Genomic DNA, 22,077 nt, shown 5'->3' with positions numbered 1-22,077 from the left:
AGCAAAGATAACGTCTGCATTTATAGACAAGGCTCTTAACTGGTCAGTTTTAAAGTCTGATGATGCTTCAGCATTACGTGCTTACACATTCTCTCTAAGAAGCTGCTTCAACACAATGGATGAAGCTGGGTTTCTTGATGAGCTGGAAAATTCAACCAATATGAGGATTCTTGTTTCAAAGTTGCCTTTTAGACTTCGTGATAAATGGCGACTAATAATCGTTGATATAACAGAAAAGTGCGATCGCAGAGCAGGGTTTAAAGATCTTCTTGATTTTCTTGAAAAGCAAACAAGAGCTGCATTAGATCCTGTTTTTGGAGAGAGTCAAAACACAAAAGAAAAGATAGCTTCAAAACCATCAAAGACACCGCTTAAAACTAAAAGCAGTAGCTTTGCTACTTCTGTAGCTGTAGTTTCAGAACAGATCAATGACAAACTCAAACCGGAACGGATTCAGATAAGCCATGAAGATAAAGGGTTAGATCAAACTCGGTGCTTGTTTTGTGACCAAACTCATTTTTTGGACGTATGTGACTTATTCAAACTAAAGGCCAACAAAGAAAAGGTGACATTCCTTAAGAGTAAAGGTTTATGCTTTGGTTGCTTACAGAGAGGCCACATGAGTAAAGCTTGTCCACATCGTTTGACGTGCCACACCTGTAACAAAAATCACCCTACTGTTCTCCACATAGACTCAAATGAACGGCAGTGGCAAGCAGTTAAAGCTGAATTTAAGGAATCATCAGTCTCAAATGCTCTTGTTTCTTTGAACTTTGGTAGCTATACTGGGGCCGGGGCTAATGAATGTGCCTTGTCAGTTGTTCCAGTAAAAGTGAAGTTAGAAAATGGGACGAAGGTTGTGGAGACGTACGCCTTTCTTGATCCCGGCAGCTCTGCAACGTTTTGCACTGAGGCGTTGATGATGCAGTTAAATGCATCTGGAAAAAAAGTGGAAATCATGTTAAAGACTGTGGGTCAGGAAAGGCCAGTGAGTAGCTATAAACTTTTTGGTATGGAAGTAGCTGCTTTGAAACAGAATGAGTATTTGAGGTTGCCTGATGTGTACACTCAAAAGTTTATTCCTGTCACTAAAGAAAATATCCCTAAAGAAGAAAACTTAAGAAAATGGCCTTACTTAAAGGAGGTTGAGTTGACACCGATAAATGCTGGCATTGGGCTGCTTATTGGTGTGAATTCTCCCAAAGCGCTGGAACCTTGGAGAATCATTAACAGTGAGGGTAATGGACCCTATGCTGTGCTAACTCGTCTCGGTTGGGTTGTCAATGGGCCACTCAGTCAGGGTAGTGAACGGGATGAGCATGATGCTAGTTTTGTCCAGGTAAACCGCATTTCTATAAGTAGTTTAGAGGAAATGCTGGTTAAGCAGTATAATCAAGATTTTGTGGAGAACCAGTGTAATGAGCGTGCAGAAATGTCTGTAGAAGATAAACAGTTCATGAACATAATGTCAGAGTCAGCTGTACTTAAGGATGGCCATTATTACTTGAAATTACCCTTTCGTAAACCTGAAGTAAGAATGCCAAACAACAAGCAGGTGGCTCAGCAGAGGGCGCAATATCTGCTAAAACGGTTTCAGAAGGATCAGTTATTCTTTGAAGAATACAAAGAATTCATGCACAATGTTAGTATGGAGGGACATTCAGAAATCATACCACAAGAACAGTTGAAGAATGAGGAAGGAAAGGTGTGGTATATACCTCATCATGGGGTCTACCACCCCCGCAAGAAAACACTGCGTGTTGTGTATGATTGTGCTTCAACATTTTCTGGAACATCACTGAACAAAGAGCTATTACAAGGCCCAGATCTGACTAGCACTTTATTAGGTGTGCTGATTCGCTTTCGGCAGGGTCCAATAGCACTTATGACAGACATTAAAGGGATGTTTCATCAGGTCAGAGTAGCTGAGGAACACGTAAACTTTTTACATTTTCTCTGGTGGCCCGATGGTGACATCACAAAACAGCTGGTGGAACATAGAATGCTGGTCCACATTTTTGGTGCAGTATCCTCCCCCAGCTGTGCCACCTATGCACTACTAAAGACTGCTGATGACAACCAACATCTGTACCCAGAGGAGGTTATACATACAATCAGGCATAGTTTTTATGTAGATGACTGTCTTAAATCTGCTCAGTCTGTTGAGCAGGCCATCTCACTTTATCAGTAGCTTACTGAGGTGTGTGCCAAGGGGGGATTTAAGCTCAATAAGTGGGTATGTAGTGATCGCTCTGTCCTCTGTCAGATCCCGGAGGAAAATAGAGCCACAGGTGTAAAGATGCTGGACCTTAGTCGGGATCAGCTACCCACAGAAAGAGCTCTCGGTGTGCAATGGGATATTGAACGTGATGTTTTCACATTCAGTATTGTGAACAAGAACAAACCACTTACAAGACGTGGTATTCTGTCCAATGTCAGCTCCATTTATGACCCTTTGGGTTTCTTAGCTCCAGTCATTCTGCCTGCAAAACAAATTCTGCAACATCTATGTAAACTGAGGTTTGGCTGGGATGAGACAATACCAGCAGAAATGGCACAAACCTGGCAAAAATGGGTTGAGGATTTAGTTCTTCTTAACAAGTTTAGTATTGGTAGATGTGTCACACCCAAAGGATTTGGGGAGATAGAAAGTGCACAGCTGCATCACTTTTGTGATGCCAGTGAAACTGGATATGGTGCCGTATCATATCTTAGGCTATCTAATGGCAAGCAGGAAGTGTGTGTTTCCTTTATTATTGGTAAAGCAAGGGTGGCGCCGTTAAAACAAGTCACCATCCCACGTCTTGAGCTGGCTGCTGCAGTTTTAGCTGTGCGCTTAGACAAAATGCTATCAGTTGAACTTAATCTTAATCTGAGTGAGTCAGTCTTTTGGTCTGACAGCACAACTGTGCTACAGTACATTGCAAACACAACCATTGTTGAAAACAAGCAGTTCTTTGAATCTTTGGGCTGAAGGAGGGACAATACTCGGTGTATCAATGCTCAATCAACAATCATTTATTTGCATACAATTCAACAATAAGAGCATTAGAACGTCCGGACGGGAGAGATGCTACCAGAGGGTCAGGCACATGTCTCAAAATGGTGACGGGTTGCTCAGCTTTTTATAGTCTCTAGTGGCCCCCAGCTAGTCGTAAAAGCCAAAACATCACATTTTTTCTCTGTTACAGCGCCTAAGTTATGACCTCGGCAGTTGTTTCTCTGCTTTCTGTAAGGTGGGGGTGTGGAATGTGGTCTGTCTATCTCCCCTGTCTTAGACACAGAGTCTCCTGCTTACAACCTTCTCTTCATGATTCAACAATTAAGCATGTCAAGAAAACAGTGTAACACATTCCCAGCAGATCAAGGATACAGAGTGATGCACATTTATCTAATGAACTAATATGTGAATATGTTCTGTTAACTCAAAAGTATAATGAGAACTAAACTACATACAGCTCACACACTCTATTTTAAAGGGTATAATGTGATCTACAGCAGTATTCTAATTCAACTACTTTGATTACATATATAAGGTAACATATAATAACAGAATAATATCACAATACCCTCTTTTGATCTCTCATTAAAGAGATCACTAATAACAAGCACTTCAGCGTTGCAAGGTCCAGGTTTTCTTGATCCTGAGGCCCTCTGTCCCCTTTTAACGGGTGGACCATATGGGGGATGACCTCTGTGTTCACGCAGTTCAGATGCAAGCAAAGTTAGATTTACAACCATAACAGCAGTTACAGATGACACTCCCATCACTCCCCATTTTCCCACAGCTTTATTTTGGTGCTCCAGTTTTCCACTCCCATTTTAATGCCCCCTTATACCTTTCAAATGTACTTAGACTAGAACCTCTGTCTAAGGAGCTTTTAACCTTTATTTCTATTGCTGCAGCTACCAGTGTCTTCCAGTTGGGTGATTCTCAGCTTCTTTCTTCGACCTCCGGGGTTAGACCACCCTTTAGTCATTGCACAGTTCTGGGGATTATTCCGCCCCGATTTCAAACAAGGATCTGTGTGTTTTGGGTTCACCGGCGTGTCCCCCTTTTTGCCAAGAGCCTCTCGAACCTCGTTGGTCTGGTGTTCCTGGTTTTCGCCAACCCCTTCATTGTTATTGCTGTGTCTGTGGGATCCATCTTTTCCAGGAGCCCAAACGTCATGACACTTGACCCCAGTTGCTGTCTCGGCAGTCCCTACATCTGTCTCTGCTGTGAAGGGTCCTCACATCTCCGTGTCCCCCGTCTGGTGTCTGTTCCTTTCTCTGCAAGAGACAGAAAACCAAAACCTCTCTCCCTAGCCTTGATAATCTAATATTGTTATCCATTGTTGTTCTAATGATTCAAATTTGGTTTAAAATATTATTTTCAGAACCTATTCTAATCATAATCTATGTGTGTGCAAAAGAAATAAAAAATTAGTGAACCCTTTCTAAGTCTAACACATTATAAGCTTAAGTTTTACCATAGCTAATTTATTAAACACAGAAATAACGTCATAAGATGTTCATAAAACCATTGTTTGATGTTCGGACTCAACTCCCCCTTTTTGACACACTCCCATGTGTCAATTCATTGGAGCTAGACAATTAAAAGAGAAGGTTAGTGACATCATATCTCAGAAAGTATCAGAAATTCTTCTCTCGAGTACCGTTGCTCCAGCCTTGTCATCCCTGAGGATCTTCGATCCCGAAAATGTCCCTTCTCCTCATGTAATAAAGTCTGTCATCCTTCCATGCCCTGGTAACTGGTCCATCCAGAGCTGTAACATTTTGAAATGTACATACAACAAGCCAAACCACACCTTGGTCACACCAACCCTTTTCTGCCCCGAAGATGTCCAACACCATCTTAGTCTGGACCAGGGTTGTAATAGTTTTGCAATTTTCATCAGTTTTTATTTTTATTTAGCTTCGACTTCAGATTTTCAATTTTATATCAGTTTTAATTAGTTTTTACCAATTCTTTGCTAGTTTAGTGTAGTTTTTATTTTCTGAAAATCCTTAGTTTCAATTTAGTTTTATTTGTGTTTTGCAAAAATTAAGTGTAACAAAATCCCAGTTCCATCATATCAGTCATGCTCTTCTGGTTATCCTTGGGTGTTGAGACTAATAACTATTAACTCTTGCCGCACCGTGTGGTCCTAATTTTGGTTCAAGTGAATTGATAACCTTTTGAAGGCGATTGTTTCACACCTTTATTTAGATGTCCCAGTCCTGTTGTCTCGGGATCCATCACGCTGCCTTATCTGGGGTTAGCTGTTTTCTGGGGATGCGGGTTGAGTGGGTGAGCTCTTCAAGGAGGGGGAGTGTGCTCCCCCTGATGACCCAGTATTTCATTTTTGCACACTGTAGTACACATTCTAGTTTTTGCTTGTAGCTCGCATACTCTACTTGCCACTCCTCTAATTCCTGATGTTTCTTAGAGAGGGCAACAGTACCTTTAAAATTATATCACATGTGTGGGGGTGTGGCCTTGCCAATTGTTTTGCCCACCTTTTCAAAATGGCTGGCGTGCCCACAAGCATATTTCATGGAAAAAGAAAGGTAAGCTTGATATTAACATTTAAAATGTTTTGTTAAACTCAGATTTTTATTTTATTCTTTTTTTGCAAGTACCCCTCCTCGGTGGCGAGAAACTGTTGGTGTGGTCAAGTGGGTGCTCTAGAAACAAACGCTCAGGACAGAACAGTTATCAGTCATGTACTTCCTACAAATTTTGCATATGTTTTATTCCATATTGATCCTCTGAGTGTAATGGTACATTTTAATTTGAATTTATCCAAACTAAACACAATATTTCTTTATTTACTTTGCTCTTGTTCTTTTGCAGTACCACATCCTATCAAATGTCCCTGTCGATTATATTCTACATTTAATAACTTACTATTTCAAGTGAGAACCTAAATCATGTGGACCAATGTTTATTATTGCATATCTCTATTCTGAATGTGGCCAGTCATTCATAGGTATTGTTCAATTTTGGCGATTTTCCTCTATAACATTTAATTGACTTTTTACAGTGGCCTGCTATGGTTAATAATAACATATTCCAGTCATGAGTGATATCAATAGTTATCTCCACTGTAGCATTTGGCATTCCCAATAATATAACATGATACCTTAATCAAAACACAGCTACTATAGCACAGTTTTCTTAATGCAAACATCAGTAACTCAAAATCAGCAACCACAGTGTTAAGTCTGCAGTTCATACTTATGTGAAGCTAGAGTCTCCTCCTCCAGTCTCTCTTATCCTCCTGCTCCTGAAAAAACAAAACAAAACAAAGTGAAGCATCCACCCTTCTCTTGTCGGCTGGGTGAATTGTTTATGAATTGTTTATTGGCATTTACTAATCCTAAAGTGGGTGCAGTCCTTGTCTCAGTATCAAGTCAGTCAAAACTTTTAGTCGTCAGTCCATCACAGTCCATTCGCATGCATACCTCCATACACATTCATACCAGATGTTGCTGATAATGGAGTCTCACGCGCAACCTATTCGAGCATCCATCACCAGCAAGTTGACGTCATCATTTTAAAGGAAAACAATTCCTTGTTGTTTTTTGGGCCGGATTGACTCGGTGCAATCCTTTTAGACTCAGAACTTCTCAGTGTTCCCTATAAGTGAATTTCTCCCAAGCCAATTACAATCATAGAGAAGCACACTTTGCAACTGTTTACAGTAATAATATTTTATAGCGCTTTAAATTTCAATCTTTCAGGCCTTGTTTAAAGAGCTGATTGTTAAATCATGAACTCACAAAATATCAACATATCACCACCGGTGGATCTCACCTCTCAGATGTTTTTTTTCTCCAGTGCACTGTAACAAAAACGAAAACAGACATAACCAACAAAATACTACTAAAATAACACAAATTAGGGCCCGTTGCAGACATGTCCAAGCATAAAACTATCCCTCTCTCGCTTACGAGAAAGAACACAAGCCAAAGCTCACTGATAAAATCAAGCTAGCGCTAAACAAAACCAAACAATCAACCAGAAATTCACAGGAACATTTTGCTTCCTGCCGGGACAATATTGTGTGGGAATGAGAACCTCAGGTGCCGTAACACCTTTTGTTCCTCCTTGAATTAAAACTCAATCACAGAAAATGCCGTACTCCGACCTAACCTTACACTATTACTTCATCATTTTCACTCTGTGCCACTGTTCCTCATCAGGGCTGTGTGAAGCACAGCAAAGAATTCAGTCAAGGCCTTGAGCCATAAACAGACATCACGCACAGACATTGTTTTCATAACCAAACCGTTTTAGAGCTTATTCCTAAAATCTACATAAATGCCTTCTAGGTGACATATAACACATTCTAAGTAATCAATGGCTCCTCATAATAATTATGCATTGGGATGTTTGTGTGCAGCATTTTGCATATCAGCATAAGCAAAGCATTCTTCATTGCATCAGCGTGTATGTGTGTGTGTGTGTGTGTGTGTGTGTGTGTGTGTGTGTGTGTGCGTGTGGATCACTCTTTATTGCACAAGCGTGTGCATGTGTATGTGTGTGCATCACTTCTCAGTGAATCAACATTCCCGTGTGTGTGTGTGTGTGTGTGTGTGTGTGTGTGTGTGTGTGTGTGTGTGTGTGTGTGTGTGTGTGTGTGTGTTTCTCTTCATTCTGAATCTGTGTGTTTGGAGACGTGTGTGTGTGTGTGTGTTTCTCTTCATTCTGAGTCAGTGCATGTAGATGTGTGTGTTTGTGTGGGTGTTTGTGTTCATCACTTTCCTGTTCTGGTGTTCTGGGTAAACCACGGCCTGAAGCATGCCCTGGGGTCCTGCCCCCCCTCCTTTTCAGTTTGTTTGCGACCATTGCTGCTGCTTCTGCTCAAAATTCAGTCCGTCCTGGTTCTGACCCCAATTGGGGCAGTCCTTTCTCCAGGGTCGATGTTCACCGCAGGTGAAACCTGCATCTTCTTCTGTGTTTTTGTCCATTCTGAGGTGCCTTCTGTCCTCAGTTACTCCTCTTGTCTCGGTCACGCCCTTTTTCGCCACCCGATCATCCGTGTTGGTCCATCACTGTCCTGCACAGTGTGAATGCAAAGTTATCAAGGTCAGCATTCTTTCGCTCGGCCTTACTTTTCATTCGGGCTTGGCGGGCGTCTCGTCACAGCTCTGTCAGCTGACGCAGTCTGGGAATTTTCCCCCGTGTAGTGAAACGGGCCTTAGGTTTAGTGCTCTCCGTCTCGGCTGCCTGAGATCACATTCCTGCAGGTCTGTTGACATTCTCAGGTCGTTGTTGTGGGTCCAGCTGTTGCAGCATTTGGTCAGTGTCACGTATGGGGGAGAGCAGGAGTCCAGTCAGCCTCGGCTTTCAGGGCCGGCAAAGCAGCCTGTAATTAAATATGTATAGAAAAAACAAAAACAAAACAAAACAAAAACAAACAAAAAACAAAAACAAACGAACAGGAAAATGATGTTGTGTTGGCTGTGTTATTCAGAGGGGAGGCAATGGGGCCAGGCCCTGTGTCAGCCTTCTCTCCCCCTTTTTTTTGTTTTTTGTCTCCCGATATAATCAACTCCTAACCCCCCAAGTTGACAGGACAACACCGGTATATGTTAAAATTCTTAAGATCATGTTTAAAAGCCCAAAAAAGGAACTTTCTTTCATTCAGTAATCACTTTTATTAATCAATCAACAGAAAACATGTCACAATTTGAATCTTTTAACCACTAAATTTGTTGTGTCTTGCCTGGTTGGTTAGACCAGTGTTCCTTTTTTTTTTTTTAGTTAAATTGTTGTCCTGCAACCCAGAGGGTTTCTTTGTCAGTAATGTATAGACTTCATCATTTAAGTATGTTAATTTTTCTTTAACCTTGCTGGAAAATCTTCACGTGTTCATGAGTGTAAGCTGTTTCTTCATTGGGTGTATGTGCATTTGTATAAAAGCAGGTTAATTTTATCTTTTCTCAAACTAGGCGTTACCTTAAAAGGAGCCTTTCTCTCAGATTTCTCTGCTTGTGTGTGTTTTTGTTTCACCTTTTGTTGTGATGCTCCGGACGCCTTCCCAACCTCCACAAGTCCGTTGGCCCCAATTTTATGTGTTAAAACTTCTCTTAATTTCTCCTCTAATTCTCTCCTCGCTGCTGTCTGTTTCACAGCTGCTGATTCGTGCTGGGTGTGGTTCCCATTACCTATAATTTTGCTTCGGCCGCTGTGCTTGTGGGGGCAGTTGGTCCAGGTCCGCAGCTTCCTGTATTAACACACTAAGAGATTTATTTTAATTTCATTTTCATCACTGTTAAACAGATAAGCAGGCAACACGCCTACCTTGACAGTGTAAACTGTACGCCAGTCTCCCAACACATTCCTCTCTCTACTCCTCCATAATTCTCCACTGCACACCTCTTACTATCTCTCCTTTTTTATTTTTATTACACCACAAAGTAATACACCCAATTATGCCCGTCTATCTCCATGTGGCTCCAAATTCCCTCTTTATTCTAATTTCACACTCGTCAGGGGACAGGCACACAACAATTTCAACCACTGAAACGAGGAATTCAACCTTTTTATATTTCTTTACTAATCTAGACTCAACGTTTGTTCGCAAAATGTGTCTTGTTCTAGTCCGGAAATAAATGTGAACCCGTGATTACACGGCCGTTCCAGTGTTATTTCCGTAGCTATGCGGGGGCCCTCACCTCCCCAAGTCACCACCTCGGCACCCGGACAACGCCGGTCCTGGCCACGCGTCCACGGACAGGAGGGTCGCCACTCCTAGGGCAAAGTTCCACAGGTACACTAGGCATCAACCTTTGATCCTAAAATGTGTATTTGCTCTAATGTCCTCCTAATCAAACACATTAACCGTCACTGTCACTGTGTTCACGCTTCACACTCCACACAAAAACACACTCAGAGCGCACCTCAGTCACACTCTCACTCAGTGCGCGCTTCACCCACAAGACAGCACCCAGAGCGCGCCTCGCAGCTTCACACACTCTCTCACCCAGAGCGCGCTTTGACACTCACACACAACACTTTTCCTCAGCGGGAATTTTACACAGAAACCTCTGAGCTCAACTATTAGATCTTCTGAAAGCACACTGCACCATAGACCAAAATACCCTTTTCTCTGCGCTTATGACCGCCACAACGGAGCAAAGTCGCATCATAAAAGTGATGCTTGCATCCCCGAAGTTATACCAGACATCATAAACCAGGTTTTGCTCTATGTACTTCTTTGGCAAGTAAAATTTTACTTTGTTTTATGACCGCAGCCCTTAAAAAAAACTCGACTGACACCACAAACCACCGTCAAACCTCTGTTCAATGTACTAAAATTAGCACCAACCACTACTGCACTTCACGGCCGCATCACCGGAACACGGCCGTATCATAAACCAAACCTACGGACGTGTTTCGCTCTCGCGTTGCCAGCGTTCAACCGCACCGTGAAGCCAGCATCTGCTTTTCCTTAAATCAACTTCTATTTCACAGCCGGCAAGAGCCAGGACGTAACCGACATCATAAACAAACTTCAAACCTCGACTTCAATGTACTGAACTAATGGCCGCGTCTTCAGAATAAATTCTAATGTATTATTGCTACAGAAGCCAGTATTAGACAAAATTAAATGTGGAAGGTAAAGTGGCTGCACTCTAGTCCAACGTAGTATGTTATTAGTATCTCGGTAGAAGCAGATTACTGCAATCTAGACCAACGTAGTATGTTATTAGTATCTCGGTAGAAGCAGATTACTGCAATCTAGACCAACGTAGTATGTTATTAGTATCTCGGTAGAAGCAGATTACTGCAATCTAGACCAACGTAGTATGTTATTAGTATCTCGGTAGAAGCAGTTTATTTAACACCCTGGAATTCAGCCTCAACTTATGTTGTTAGTATCTTGCGCCAAAAACCAGACACCGACAAATTTACTGTGAAAATACATGTGACTCAGCGAACAGATTAATTTGGAAAGCCCAATATGCACATTTGGTATTTATAATACAACAGGCTGTGCTTACCTTTTTATTTTTGGACCGGTCCTCTGTTCACCTCGCCTCACGATCTCACCAAAGGTCAAATCTACACCTCCTCAGCACACCAAAGATCCGGGTCATACGGCACCAAGTTGTTGAAAACAAGCAGTTCTTTGAATCTTTGGGCTGAAGGAGGGACAATACTCGGTGTATCAATGCTCAATCAACAATCATTTATTTGCATACAATTCAACAATAAGAGCATTAGAACGTCCGGACGGGAGAGATGCTACCAGAGGGTCAGGCACATGTCTCAAAATGGTGACGGGTTGCTCAGCTTTTTATAGTCTCTAGTGGCCCCCAGCTAGTCGTAAAAGCCAAAACATCACATTTTTTCTCTGTTACAGCGCCTAAGTTATGACCTCGGCAGTTGTTTCTCTGCTTTCTGTAAGGTGGGGGTGTGGAATGTGGTCTGTCTATCTCCCCTGTCTTAGACACAGAGTCTCCTGCTTACAACCTTCTCTTCATGATTCAACAATTAAGCATGTCAAGAAAACAGTGTAACACATTCCCAGCAGATCAAGGATACAGAGTGATGCACATTTATCTAATGAACTAATATGTGAATATGTTCTGTTAACTCAAAAGTATAATGAGAACTAAACTACATACAGATCACACACTCTATTTTAAAGGGTATAATATGATCTACAGCAGTATTCTAATTCAACTACTTTGATTACATATATAAGGTAACATATAATAACAGAATAATATCACACCATACGGTTCAAAACGTATGTAGCTAATAGAGTTTCCACCATTCATGCTTTGACAAAAGTTGAGCAGTGGAGGTACATCAGTTCAAAGCTGAATCCAGCCGATGCAGCCACAAGAGGAATGACAGTTGGCTGTTTCCTGAAATCGTCCACCTGGATCAGTGGTCCAGAATTTCTCAGTAAACCTGTTGGTCACTGGCCTGTAGGCATGAATTGTGTATCTGTCCATTTGGAAGCTGACCCAGAAATAAAAGGGGAGGGCCTGATGTGTGCAGCTGTGCTGAAAGAAGATGTGTGTCCCACTACTAAGCTGCTGTTGTACTTCTCCAGCTGGACAAAATTAAAAAGGTGTGTGGCATGGATCCTGAAAGTAAAAGAAAGACTTAAACTGCAAACAAGGAAAAGACAGAAGTTGCTGGGCACGCACTGTGGAAGTCAAATATGTGTTAAGCAAGAGGATAAATGGAACACTCTGCTCAAAACTGAGGATTTGTCCAAGGCTGAGGAAGCTATAGTGAGCTTTGTGCAGAGAAAACATTTTGCTGATGAAATGACTGCCCTAAACTCTGGCACTGTAAGTAAGTCAAGTCATCTGTATAAGCTTGATCCTGTAGTTGCTAATGGTGTCTTGAGAGTGGGTGGAAGACTGAGCAAAGCGGATTTACCTGAGGAAACAAAACATCCTGCAATTTTGCCAAAAGAAAACAATGTTTCAAAGCTTATTCTTCAGCATATTCACGAAAAGATTGGTCACAGAGGAAGAAATCACATGCTTTCAACCCTTCGCCGTCAATACTGGATCCCTCATGCTAATTCAGCAGCTAGAAAAATAATCAGAGATTGCATAGTGTGTCAAAGACGACGGCAAAAGCCAGGTGAGCAGAAAATGTCTGATCTTCCTATTGACAGAATCTCAGCTGATCTTCCACCATTTACTTATGTTGGTGTTGATTATTTTGGACCAATAGAAGTAAAGAGAGGCAGGAGTCTTGTTAAGAGATATGGAGTTCTCTTCACATGCCTAACCTGTCGTGCAGTCCACCTTGAGGTGGCACATTCTCTTGATACAGGCTCCTGCATTAATGCCATCAGGAGATTCATCTGCCGCAGAGGACAGGTCAAAGAAATCCGGTCAGACAATGGAACCAACTTTGTCAGCTCAAATCGTGAGTTAAAACAAGCTATGTTAGAGCTAAACCAAAGTAAAATCCAAAAAGGTTTAGCACAGGATGGCATAAAGTGGACCTTTAACCCGCCCTATGGGGCCCATCATGGTGGAGTATGGGAGCGCTTGGTGCAAGAAATAAAGAGAATATTATACTCTATCACAAACCAGCAAGTACTAGATGATGAAACCTTGCATACAGTTTTTTGTGAAGTGGAGGCTATACTGAATGACCGCCCAATCACACCTTCTTCTGACGATCCCAATGATGTAGAAGCTCTTACTCCAAATCACTTGCTCCAGTTAAAAGGCAAACCTGTGCTGCCACCAGGTTTATTTAAAAAAGAGGATCTGTATCTGCGAAGACGATGGAAACAAGCCCAGTATATTGCGGATCTATTCTGGAAAAGGTGGGTGAAAGAATACCTTCCTATGTTGCAGGAACGACAGAAATGGAACAAGATTCATAGGAACTTTTGCATTGGTGATGTTGTGCTTGTTGTTGATGGAGCTGCACCAAGAAATTCTTGGCCCATTGGCCGCATCACTGAAACCATGGCCGATGCACACGGAGTAGTTCGCCGTGTTAGAGTTAAGACACGAACAAATGAGCTGGAGAGGCCAATCAACAAAATATGTCTCCTGGTGGAGGCCATCTAGAGGAAACAATGAATGTTTGCCTCCAACTGAGCCAAGTTCTGGAACCTCTGGCTCTACATTTACACTGACACTCACTTTGCCCTACACTCCATTATACAACATACACCTTTTTTGAATACACACAAAGCAAACACATGAACATCAGAGACTTGAAATCACAGAACATTGACCTTTCCTTTTGTTTGTTTTTTAAGAAGACCTATACGGATGGACTGCTGAAGAAAATTGTTGGTATTGCATTTGGTGATGGCCACTTAGAAAGAATTAATTCATGTTACACAGGAATTAGGGGCTGGAATGTTGTGGCCATTTTTGTTGAATGCTTTTGGAAAGTGATTGGTTTATTAGTTTATGGACCCTCCCATTAATTAAGAGATTAAGAGCACTCGGGATGGGTGTGGTAAAGAGGTTTTTGTTTTGTTTGCCAAATGTCAGATGGGAGGACGGGAGGGTTAAAAAATGATTTTTTGACCACTTTTGAATTGTTAAAGAAAATTAAGTTAACCTTCGTTTAAGTTTTAAGAAGTTATTTGGCTGATTTCTGTTTGTATTTTTTTTTTCCTGAAATAAACGGCATATGATTTTTAAACAATGAGTCAGAAGTGCGTTCCAAAACAAACCTCCCGTTGCCACCCACGGCCTTTCCTTGGATTTTTTTTGTTTGGAAAGTAAAAGGCCGCGACAATCTGGTTAGATACCATATTTCTAAGATTTTCAGGGCTGAGTACAATAACCTCAGTTTTATCTGAATTAAGAAGCAGAAAGTTAGCGGCCATCCAGGTCTTTATGTCTTTAAGACATTCCTGCAGTTTAACTAATTGGTATGTGTTATCTGGCTTCATAGATAGACAGAGCTGGGTGTCATCTGCATACCAGTGAAAATGTATAGAATAGAATAATCCTTTAATTGTCCCACAAGGGGAAATTTGATATGCTATGTCTTCTAATGAAACTGCCTAAGGGAAGCATGTATAATGTAAACAGAATTGGTCCTAGCACTGAACTCTGTGGAACACCATAATTAACCTCAGTGTGTGAAGAGGACTCTCCATTTACATGTACAAATTGGAGTCTATTAGATAGATATGATACAAACCACTGCAGCACAGTACCTGTAATACCTACAGCATGTTCTAATCGCTCTGATAGGATATTATGGTCAACAGTATCGAACGCTGCACTGAGGTCTAGCAGGACAAGCACAGAGATGAGTCCACTGTCAGAGGCTATAAGAAGATCATTTGTAACCTTCACTAAAGCTGTTTCTGTGCTGTGATGAGCTCTGAAACCTGACTGAAACTCTTCAAATAAACCATTCCTCACCAGATGATCTGTTAGCTGTTTGACAACTACTCTTTCAAGGATTTTTGATATGAAAGGAAGGTTGGAGATTGGCCTATAATTAGCTAAGATTGCTGGGTCTAGAGATGGCTTTTTGAGTAAAGGTTTAACTACAGCCAGCTTGAAGGCCTGTGGTACATAGCTGATTATTAGAGATAGGTTGATCATATTTAAGATCGAAGAATTAATTTACCAGCTGGAGAACCAAAGGTCCAACTGTAGGTAACACCTCCTATAAGAGTCGAGGAGGGACAGCATCATTTGGAGACCCTGCAGGCTTAAAACGATCAACAGTTTCCTTTAACCGTTTAAAGCCGGTCGGAGCGGGCACGCTCCGTTTTGCATAACTATTTTTAAATCTCGGTAGCACTGGAACCATGAAAGCTAGCGCAATAATTTTTTTTGCATATGAAACCGGAGGAGTTGTACTTACATCTTATGCCATCAGCTTGTCCTCGGTCACAGTTTCCTTCCACATAAAGCTTTGCAAAAATTGCATAAAAAGCACTTGCAGCAACAAAAACATAATATTCCAGAAACAGGCTTTGCCGATCCGATCAGCTTTTCGTAACACTTCCTACGTCCATCAGCGCGAACTATCACATATGCGCCATGACCTGCCCAAAACCGGAAGTGACGTCATTTTCACAGAAATTTAGTTCTTTACCATCAGGGCCTTGTAAGCCTATACTGGTGTTTTTAAAAGTTATGTTTGACTTTATGACTTTCTGTGTCGTTTCTGGGATGCTTAGGATACATATTGCACTGCTGGAAATAGTTTATTTTGATGCATATGCTATTTATTTTTGCAAATTTGCATTATAATACTTATTTTCGGTTTTTTTGGGTTTTTTTTTTGCAGTATATAAAAATTGGTGAATATCAAAAATAAAACTATGAAGACACTCATAGTCTTCATAGACAACTCTGTCGTTCAGCCACTAATTGGTGCTGCTCGGGTCAAAGTTGGGGCTGTATCAAGACACGAGGACTAAACCCCAATTCAACCAGACCCAGAACTGATCTGGAATTAAAACTGGACTGCAACAGTTTAAAATCAGGACTACTTAGGATTTAACCAAGACAGAACCAGAATCAGAACTAGATGATAGTAGCACTAAAAATCATCATAGACCTGCACTGCACCTTTTTTTTAATTCTACCAAAGTCCACTATTTAGATTGAGAAAAGTTTATATAATTATTTAGCCTTGTTGTGCAAACAAGCCTGCAGAACGTAATAAATATAGAATTTGAAAAATAACAAACCTAAAAAGAAACACTAGGTATGAGATACATGAGTACCTATGATACGGTGATACTTTTGGTAAACAACCATGTGACTACCATGTGTGTCTCACCTGCTCTTGTTCATCTCTCTCCCTCTCTGTTTCTCTCTCTCTCTCGCTGTTCCTCTCTCTCCCTCTTTGTGCTGACAATCAAGCTAAACACCAACATCATCAAATATACAGTTGAAACCAGATATTTACATACTCTTCAGATAGGAGAGGAGAGATGCATCAGTACAAACTGTTTCATCCTTTAAACCTAAACTCTGTGAACAGTTGACTGTTCGATGTGCTAAAGAACAGAAAAAACATTATTTCCCATCAGACCATGAGCAACATTCAGGCATGTAACACAGTAACACTTTTATTTTTTACATATTCAGCAGAAAGAGTTAGCTGTGTGCACTATAAAAAATTAAGAAGCGTAATTCATTTCTGCTTGGTTTCACATAAACTGTATTATTAAGGAACAATAAGTGGGGCTCACCTCAAAACAATCAGTATAAGATTTGACTGGAGAGTTTTAGGACAGAGCCAAACTTTTGGAACTGAAATAACAACTTTGAGCGGATCAGAGACTTGTTTTGATAACATCTCCCCCTAAAACAATAAACTGTCCTCACTATCACAACCACAGCAGGAACAAGACAGGATTCTGTGGTAGATTTTGTGCAATTTGTAGTAAATTGTGCACCACAGACTTTGTAATTTACATTTGTGCAGTGCTTTAAGTGGCCCAAAAGAGGTGCCGGTACTCTATTTTTTTTCCGCCTCCCCTGAGGTAACAACAACTATATTGAATGGGTTTTATATACAACAGTCAACAGACAACCTTATACAAAATAATAAATCATTTTATTAGTTTGTGGATTTGCTTGAGCTAGAAAGAGCTACTGAACATAAATAAAATGTGCAAAAAGGTATTGAATTTTTTTTTAACAAAATGTACATAAAATAAATTATAAACTAATTTGTATTTTGTTCTCTCTTGAGTCACTGCTGCTATCAGCAGCAGCACTTGTAAAGTTTTTTTTTTTTTACACAAAATGTACATAAAATAAATTATAAACTAATTTGTATTTTGCTCTCTCTCTTGAGTCCCTGCTGGTATCAGCAGCAGCACTTGTAAAGTGTACCTGCAGAGCTTGGTAGTTCTCCCATACTACTTTCACTGTTCTCTCACTTGAAGCAACCCAAACATAATAACCATAGAACAGTAGAACATAATCTTGAGTCTTGAAGATGGTTCATTTCTTTACCCCTGAAAAATATACAAAAGCAGATTCAGCAAAATACAATCACAGTACACCAAATGAAAAATGAGAAATACTGTACAAATCATTTTACCTAGAAAAGGCTCCAGCATGTTTTGGGCTCCACTTTCCTTTCACTTTGGGCTTCGCAGTTTGTGGATGCTGCACTTCTCCTCCCTAGTGCCAGCCATGTCTGCACATATGTTTGTGCGTTAAACTGATCCAAGGGTGGTCCGTTGCATTTCAGGAAAATCATATTTGAAAGCCTTTTGATGTTGAGAGAGTTTCTTTTATCTGTCAAAGTATCATTCATTGAGCTGAAAGCTCGCTCGCATTCACTTGTTGATACTGCAATGGTGTGGACAGCTGTAAGAAGCGGCTTCAGGGCTGCTGGTGTCTTGGAAGCTTTAAGGTCTTTATACTCCCTAAATCCTAGGACACTTTCCCTCTCCCCAACTCTGAATCTCTGACATAAACGTCTGACCGCTGCATCCCCATATTGAATATCTAGAGATGCAGGCCAGGAGTCAGACTGGAGGACCTTGATGTCTGAGAGGAGGTGACTATCTGTCTTTTCAGATGAGGTTTTACTGACATGGGAGGAAGTTGTTGGAGTCATCCTGCACTTAACATTTTCAGCCAGCCTACGGAAAAATTGGCCATGGTTGATTTTTATAACCCTCTGATTTTCATGTAGGCATACATTTCTGAAGATTTTCTCCTTTTCAGCTTCAATGGCAGTTTGTGTGTAGGGACCAGGTGTGGATACCATTGACTCAAACACCCGGATTTGTCGGTCCAGCTGCCTGTCGGCTTGATCCAAAGTCATGTCCCATCTCTGGAGCATTCTTGAGAGGTCACTGAGTTCTGTGAGAGCGTCATACATGATGCCAAGATTGACCACAAAAGAAACAGTAGTGAGAACATCATTGAGTCCTTTGTATTTTGCTCTCTCTCTTGAGTCCCTGCTGGTATCAGCAGCAGCACTTGTAAAGTGTACCTGCAGAGCTTGGTAGTTCTCCCATACTGCTTTCACTGTTCTCTCACTTGAAGCAACCCAACGCACTGATAAAACACGGCCTATCACAAGGAGACGTTGTCCAACATTGTGAGCACTCTCGGTTAACTCCCTTTGGTTTTTTGGTGATGCATGGTAGAGGGAGTAAAGCTGATCTAAGAATATTTTAAAGTGGTTGATTCCTCCTACCTCCTTCAAAACATCACAAACTGCCAGTTCCAGTCTGTGATTGGAACAATGCCAGACAAACAGGTAAGGGAATTTGGAACAAAGCTGCAAATGCCAACAAATGTTCCTGTAGGTAGTGACGGTCAAAGCCATTATTATGTAGACATCCTAACAGTGCTTCAGTGATGTCCTTTGCTGTGGTCCCCTGCAGCTCAATCAGTTCAAAAAATATTGTGTCTGGATTTTCACTGGAAATAGCTGACCGCAGGCACACGACAAGCACAGACTTTCCACTTATTGTAGTGGATTCATCAATGAGCACACACAATTTTCTTTCATTCATCACTATGTCATTGACTACCTTCTTTTTCATTTCAGCTGCAATGTGATCCAGTATACTTGCACATGAGTTATTAGAGTGCAAAACTCTGCCCATCTTGACACCATTTAAGACTTGCAACTGGACATCTATTGGCATGTCTGTAAAAGGACGCCCATGCTTGCCAATCTTATAAGCTGTTCTAAACACATTGCAAGTTGAAGCGTAGTCAGCCTTTCTCATATCTTCAATGTGTTTTTGCATTGTATTTTGTGTTGCCTTCTCTTTTATTTCAACTGCTTTCTTGTGATAAATTGAGTCTCTGTGCTCTTTTATTTTCTTTCGTAGTGAGTTTTGTTGTGCAGCCTTGTCCCTTCCAAAAGACGAGATTAAGCACCCACTCCACTCCTGCGACACTCTCTGCCCTTGCTGCATGTCCACGCGAGCACAAACTTGACTACACACACTACAACCCAACTTTTGATTTCTGCTGATCAGCCACTTGTAATTTGTGGAGAAATACCGGACTTGTGCTTGGGACCAACATTCTGGCCACTCATGCTCACTAACGCGGCTGTTGTCATCGGTAGAAATGGTGTCATTCTCGTCCTCGTCGTCGCCAAAAGTGCCGTCGTCCGCGGCTGAGGCACTGGTGCAGCTTTCATTAGCTTGCGTCTGACCTGCAGCGATATCATTCTGGCTCGGTGGGGTGTCAGCCAGCGAGTCCTCTGATTCTGACCTTGTTCTTTTACTACTCAGAGTCTGAAGCCAGGAGAGCATATTAAGTGTTCATTGTTTTTGTATTTTAACCGAGCAGCTGTTTGCGCGTTTTACACACCCTCTCCGGACCACGTTGAGTTGTTGACATGACATCGGCAAAAGCGACGCATGCGCTTTTCACTTGTAAAACACATTGGTGTATGGGTAATGTAGTCTCTGCTCTCGGTGGGACGAATTAGGAAGCGTGCTTGTGAAGGGCGCTCTGAAAAGCGGCAGCGCAGCCAAACGATTATAACAGATGTGCAAATGAGAGTACCGGTACGCTAAAAGCACGTTCTGGGCGCATGGAGAGGTGGCGGTACTCTCAAGAGCTATATTTAGAAGTGGCGGTACTGAGTACCGGCGCGTACCGGCCCACTTAAAGCACTGCATTTGTGTCAATCATTTAAATCTTCTTCTCCTGAAAGTGAAACTCTTACAAACACATTTGTCATAACTTCAGTCTCAAACTGACACTGAGTCTCTTCAGTAAATCCAGCAGCTTTTTAACATCAAAAGACGTCTTTGAGCTGCTGCAGATGTTAGTAAATCTGACCCTAAAGGTTCCTTCTTCTTTAAAATTCAAACTTTGTAATGAAAGGATATTTTGAACAGGCTGTTCTCGTTTATATGACCTCCATAAAACAACAGGGTTAGAACACATTGTGACGAAGTAAGAGTTTGTTTTGTAGTCCATCTTCTGCACAATGTAGTTTCAACGGGCGGACATCCGGTGTCACATCGCTCCTCTCTTTCCCTGAGTCCTTAGCAAATCTCCTTCCCACGATTTTCATCGAGGCCAAGGAAAAGAATTTAGGAAAATGAGATAGGCGCTACTTTTGAAATAACACCCCACGTGGTTACCTTGTGACCCTGAGTCACGTGACCTCGCAGCAACAAATCACAGCAGAGCCGGAAAAGGGGGCGGAGCAAAGTGTCTGTGCAGGAGAGGAGTCGAGCAGAGAGAGCTGCTTTTTCATGAAACGGGAGTAAAGTAGTGAACTTACAGAAACATATAACACTACCAACGTTTGGATCGATGTCTGCATCGATCTGCACACCCTTGTGTCCTGGATTGTAGCTGTAATCAACGGGAACCACGTGGGTCTCTGCTCCCTCATCTGTTTCCTGTGTTTGGAAAGAGTTCCAGCTTCATCACGGAGTTTCTCTCGGTTTGTGGGCTCATCTAAAGGTAAGCACCGAGCTAACTTTAATACGGGTTCAGTTTATGTTGAGTTTAGCTCTTTTCAGAATAATAGATTGCTTGGGATACACTGGAGTTAGACACACTGTAGAGTTTGTGATTGCTTGCAACATTATGAAATGGCGGTTGCTAGGGGGTAAGAATACATTATAGAAAAATAGTCTTGGAGTATGAACAAAAGGATGGGGTGCAGGGCAGGAGAACAGCCAACCCCAGGACAGGAAGCCACAGGTACAAGCCTGGGGGAGGGAAATCAGCCGTTAGAATAGGATTTCATAGGATAATCTCCAGATGCATCTGTATTTTATTTTCTTCCAGCGCAAATAAAGACGTCTGATAAAATAAAGACACTGTTTAGTCTTAATGTTTATTACGTATTATACACAAATGCAATAAGCAGCAGGTGCTATAGGCATCTGGAAGCACCTGTATATACAATTCTAACATGTGATTACTAGGACTCCCAGGCTTCTACCGTTCTACCTTTAAAAGCTAAGCTTTAGCTTCAGCCAAGTGGAAGCTAAATTGGCTAGTCATTCATATGTAAATTAGGTTGTTACCTAGGAATTCTGGAGGGAGGGGAGTGGGGGTGTGTGAATGAGGGGGTGGGGGAGCTGCTAAAAGCTGTGAACTTCCTTTTGTGTTTCATCTTGAAGCATTCTCAATCATCAAGAGTGGACTATTCAACATGAACAACAAACGGAGCATGTTCATTGGTTCATGGACCTCCCTGAACTAATGGCATTTATTGCAATTGTCATCTTGCGGGGGGTTTACAGGGTTCCATCTGTAAATGACTGCTGGTCAGCAAACCTGGGAAACACACAGATAATTGGAACTATGGCACGAAGCCGCTTCCAAGATATGATGCAACACCTACGCTTTGATGACAAGTCCACCCGCTGTGATCGAGCAAAGACTGATAAGTTCAGTCTGATAAGAACCAGATATTTATGTATTCTTCAGATAAAAACAGATACACTTTTTAATTGTAACATCAAATCAGACTAAATTTCTTTAGATTGATGAATATAAAAAAACACATTTGTTAACTTTAAGAGTAAAGAGAGAAACTGTCTGTATTTCTTAATTGCAAATGGCACCAAATTGTATTCAAAATTGAGCCACACTTATGGAGCTCCACAATCCTTTTCCTGGTGTTTTGGTTGA

The 22,077-nt window shown here is 41.4% G+C and overlaps 2 protein-coding genes across 2 annotated transcripts; one reads left to right on the top strand and one right to left on the bottom strand.

Moving 5' to 3' along the window:
- Positions 1-2,210: 2,210 nt before the first annotated feature.
- On the top strand, positions 2,211-13,557 carry LOC113014968 (uncharacterized). The gene is made up of 4 exons (XM_026156857.1): positions 2,211-2,931; positions 11,733-11,911; positions 12,770-12,898; positions 13,409-13,557. Exons 1-4 carry the CDS (start codon positions 2,300-2,302, stop codon positions 13,555-13,557), a joined length of 1,089 nt encoding a protein of 362 aa, XP_026012642.1. The 5' UTR covers positions 2,211-2,299.
- Positions 13,558-17,275: 3,718 nt separating this feature from the next.
- Positions 17,276-20,126, bottom strand: LOC113010514 (E3 SUMO-protein ligase KIAA1586-like). The gene is made up of 2 exons (XM_026149609.1): positions 17,534-20,126; positions 17,276-17,447 (listed from the first exon to the last, which is right to left on the bottom strand). Exon 1 carries the CDS (start codon positions 18,776-18,778, stop codon positions 17,534-17,536), a length of 1,245 nt encoding a protein of 414 aa, XP_026005394.1. The 5' UTR covers positions 18,779-20,126; the 3' UTR covers positions 17,276-17,447.
- Between the last annotated feature and the right edge of the window lie 1,951 nt (positions 20,127-22,077).

The sequence above is a fragment of the Astatotilapia calliptera genome, chromosome 3 (genome assembly GCF_900246225.1).
Source record: "Astatotilapia calliptera chromosome 3, fAstCal1.2, whole genome shotgun sequence".
Lineage (NCBI taxonomy): Eukaryota > Metazoa > Chordata > Actinopteri > Cichliformes > Cichlidae > Astatotilapia > Astatotilapia calliptera.
Note: the sequence above shows the minus strand (reverse complement) of the source record. Positions and strands in the feature narration are given on the sequence as shown.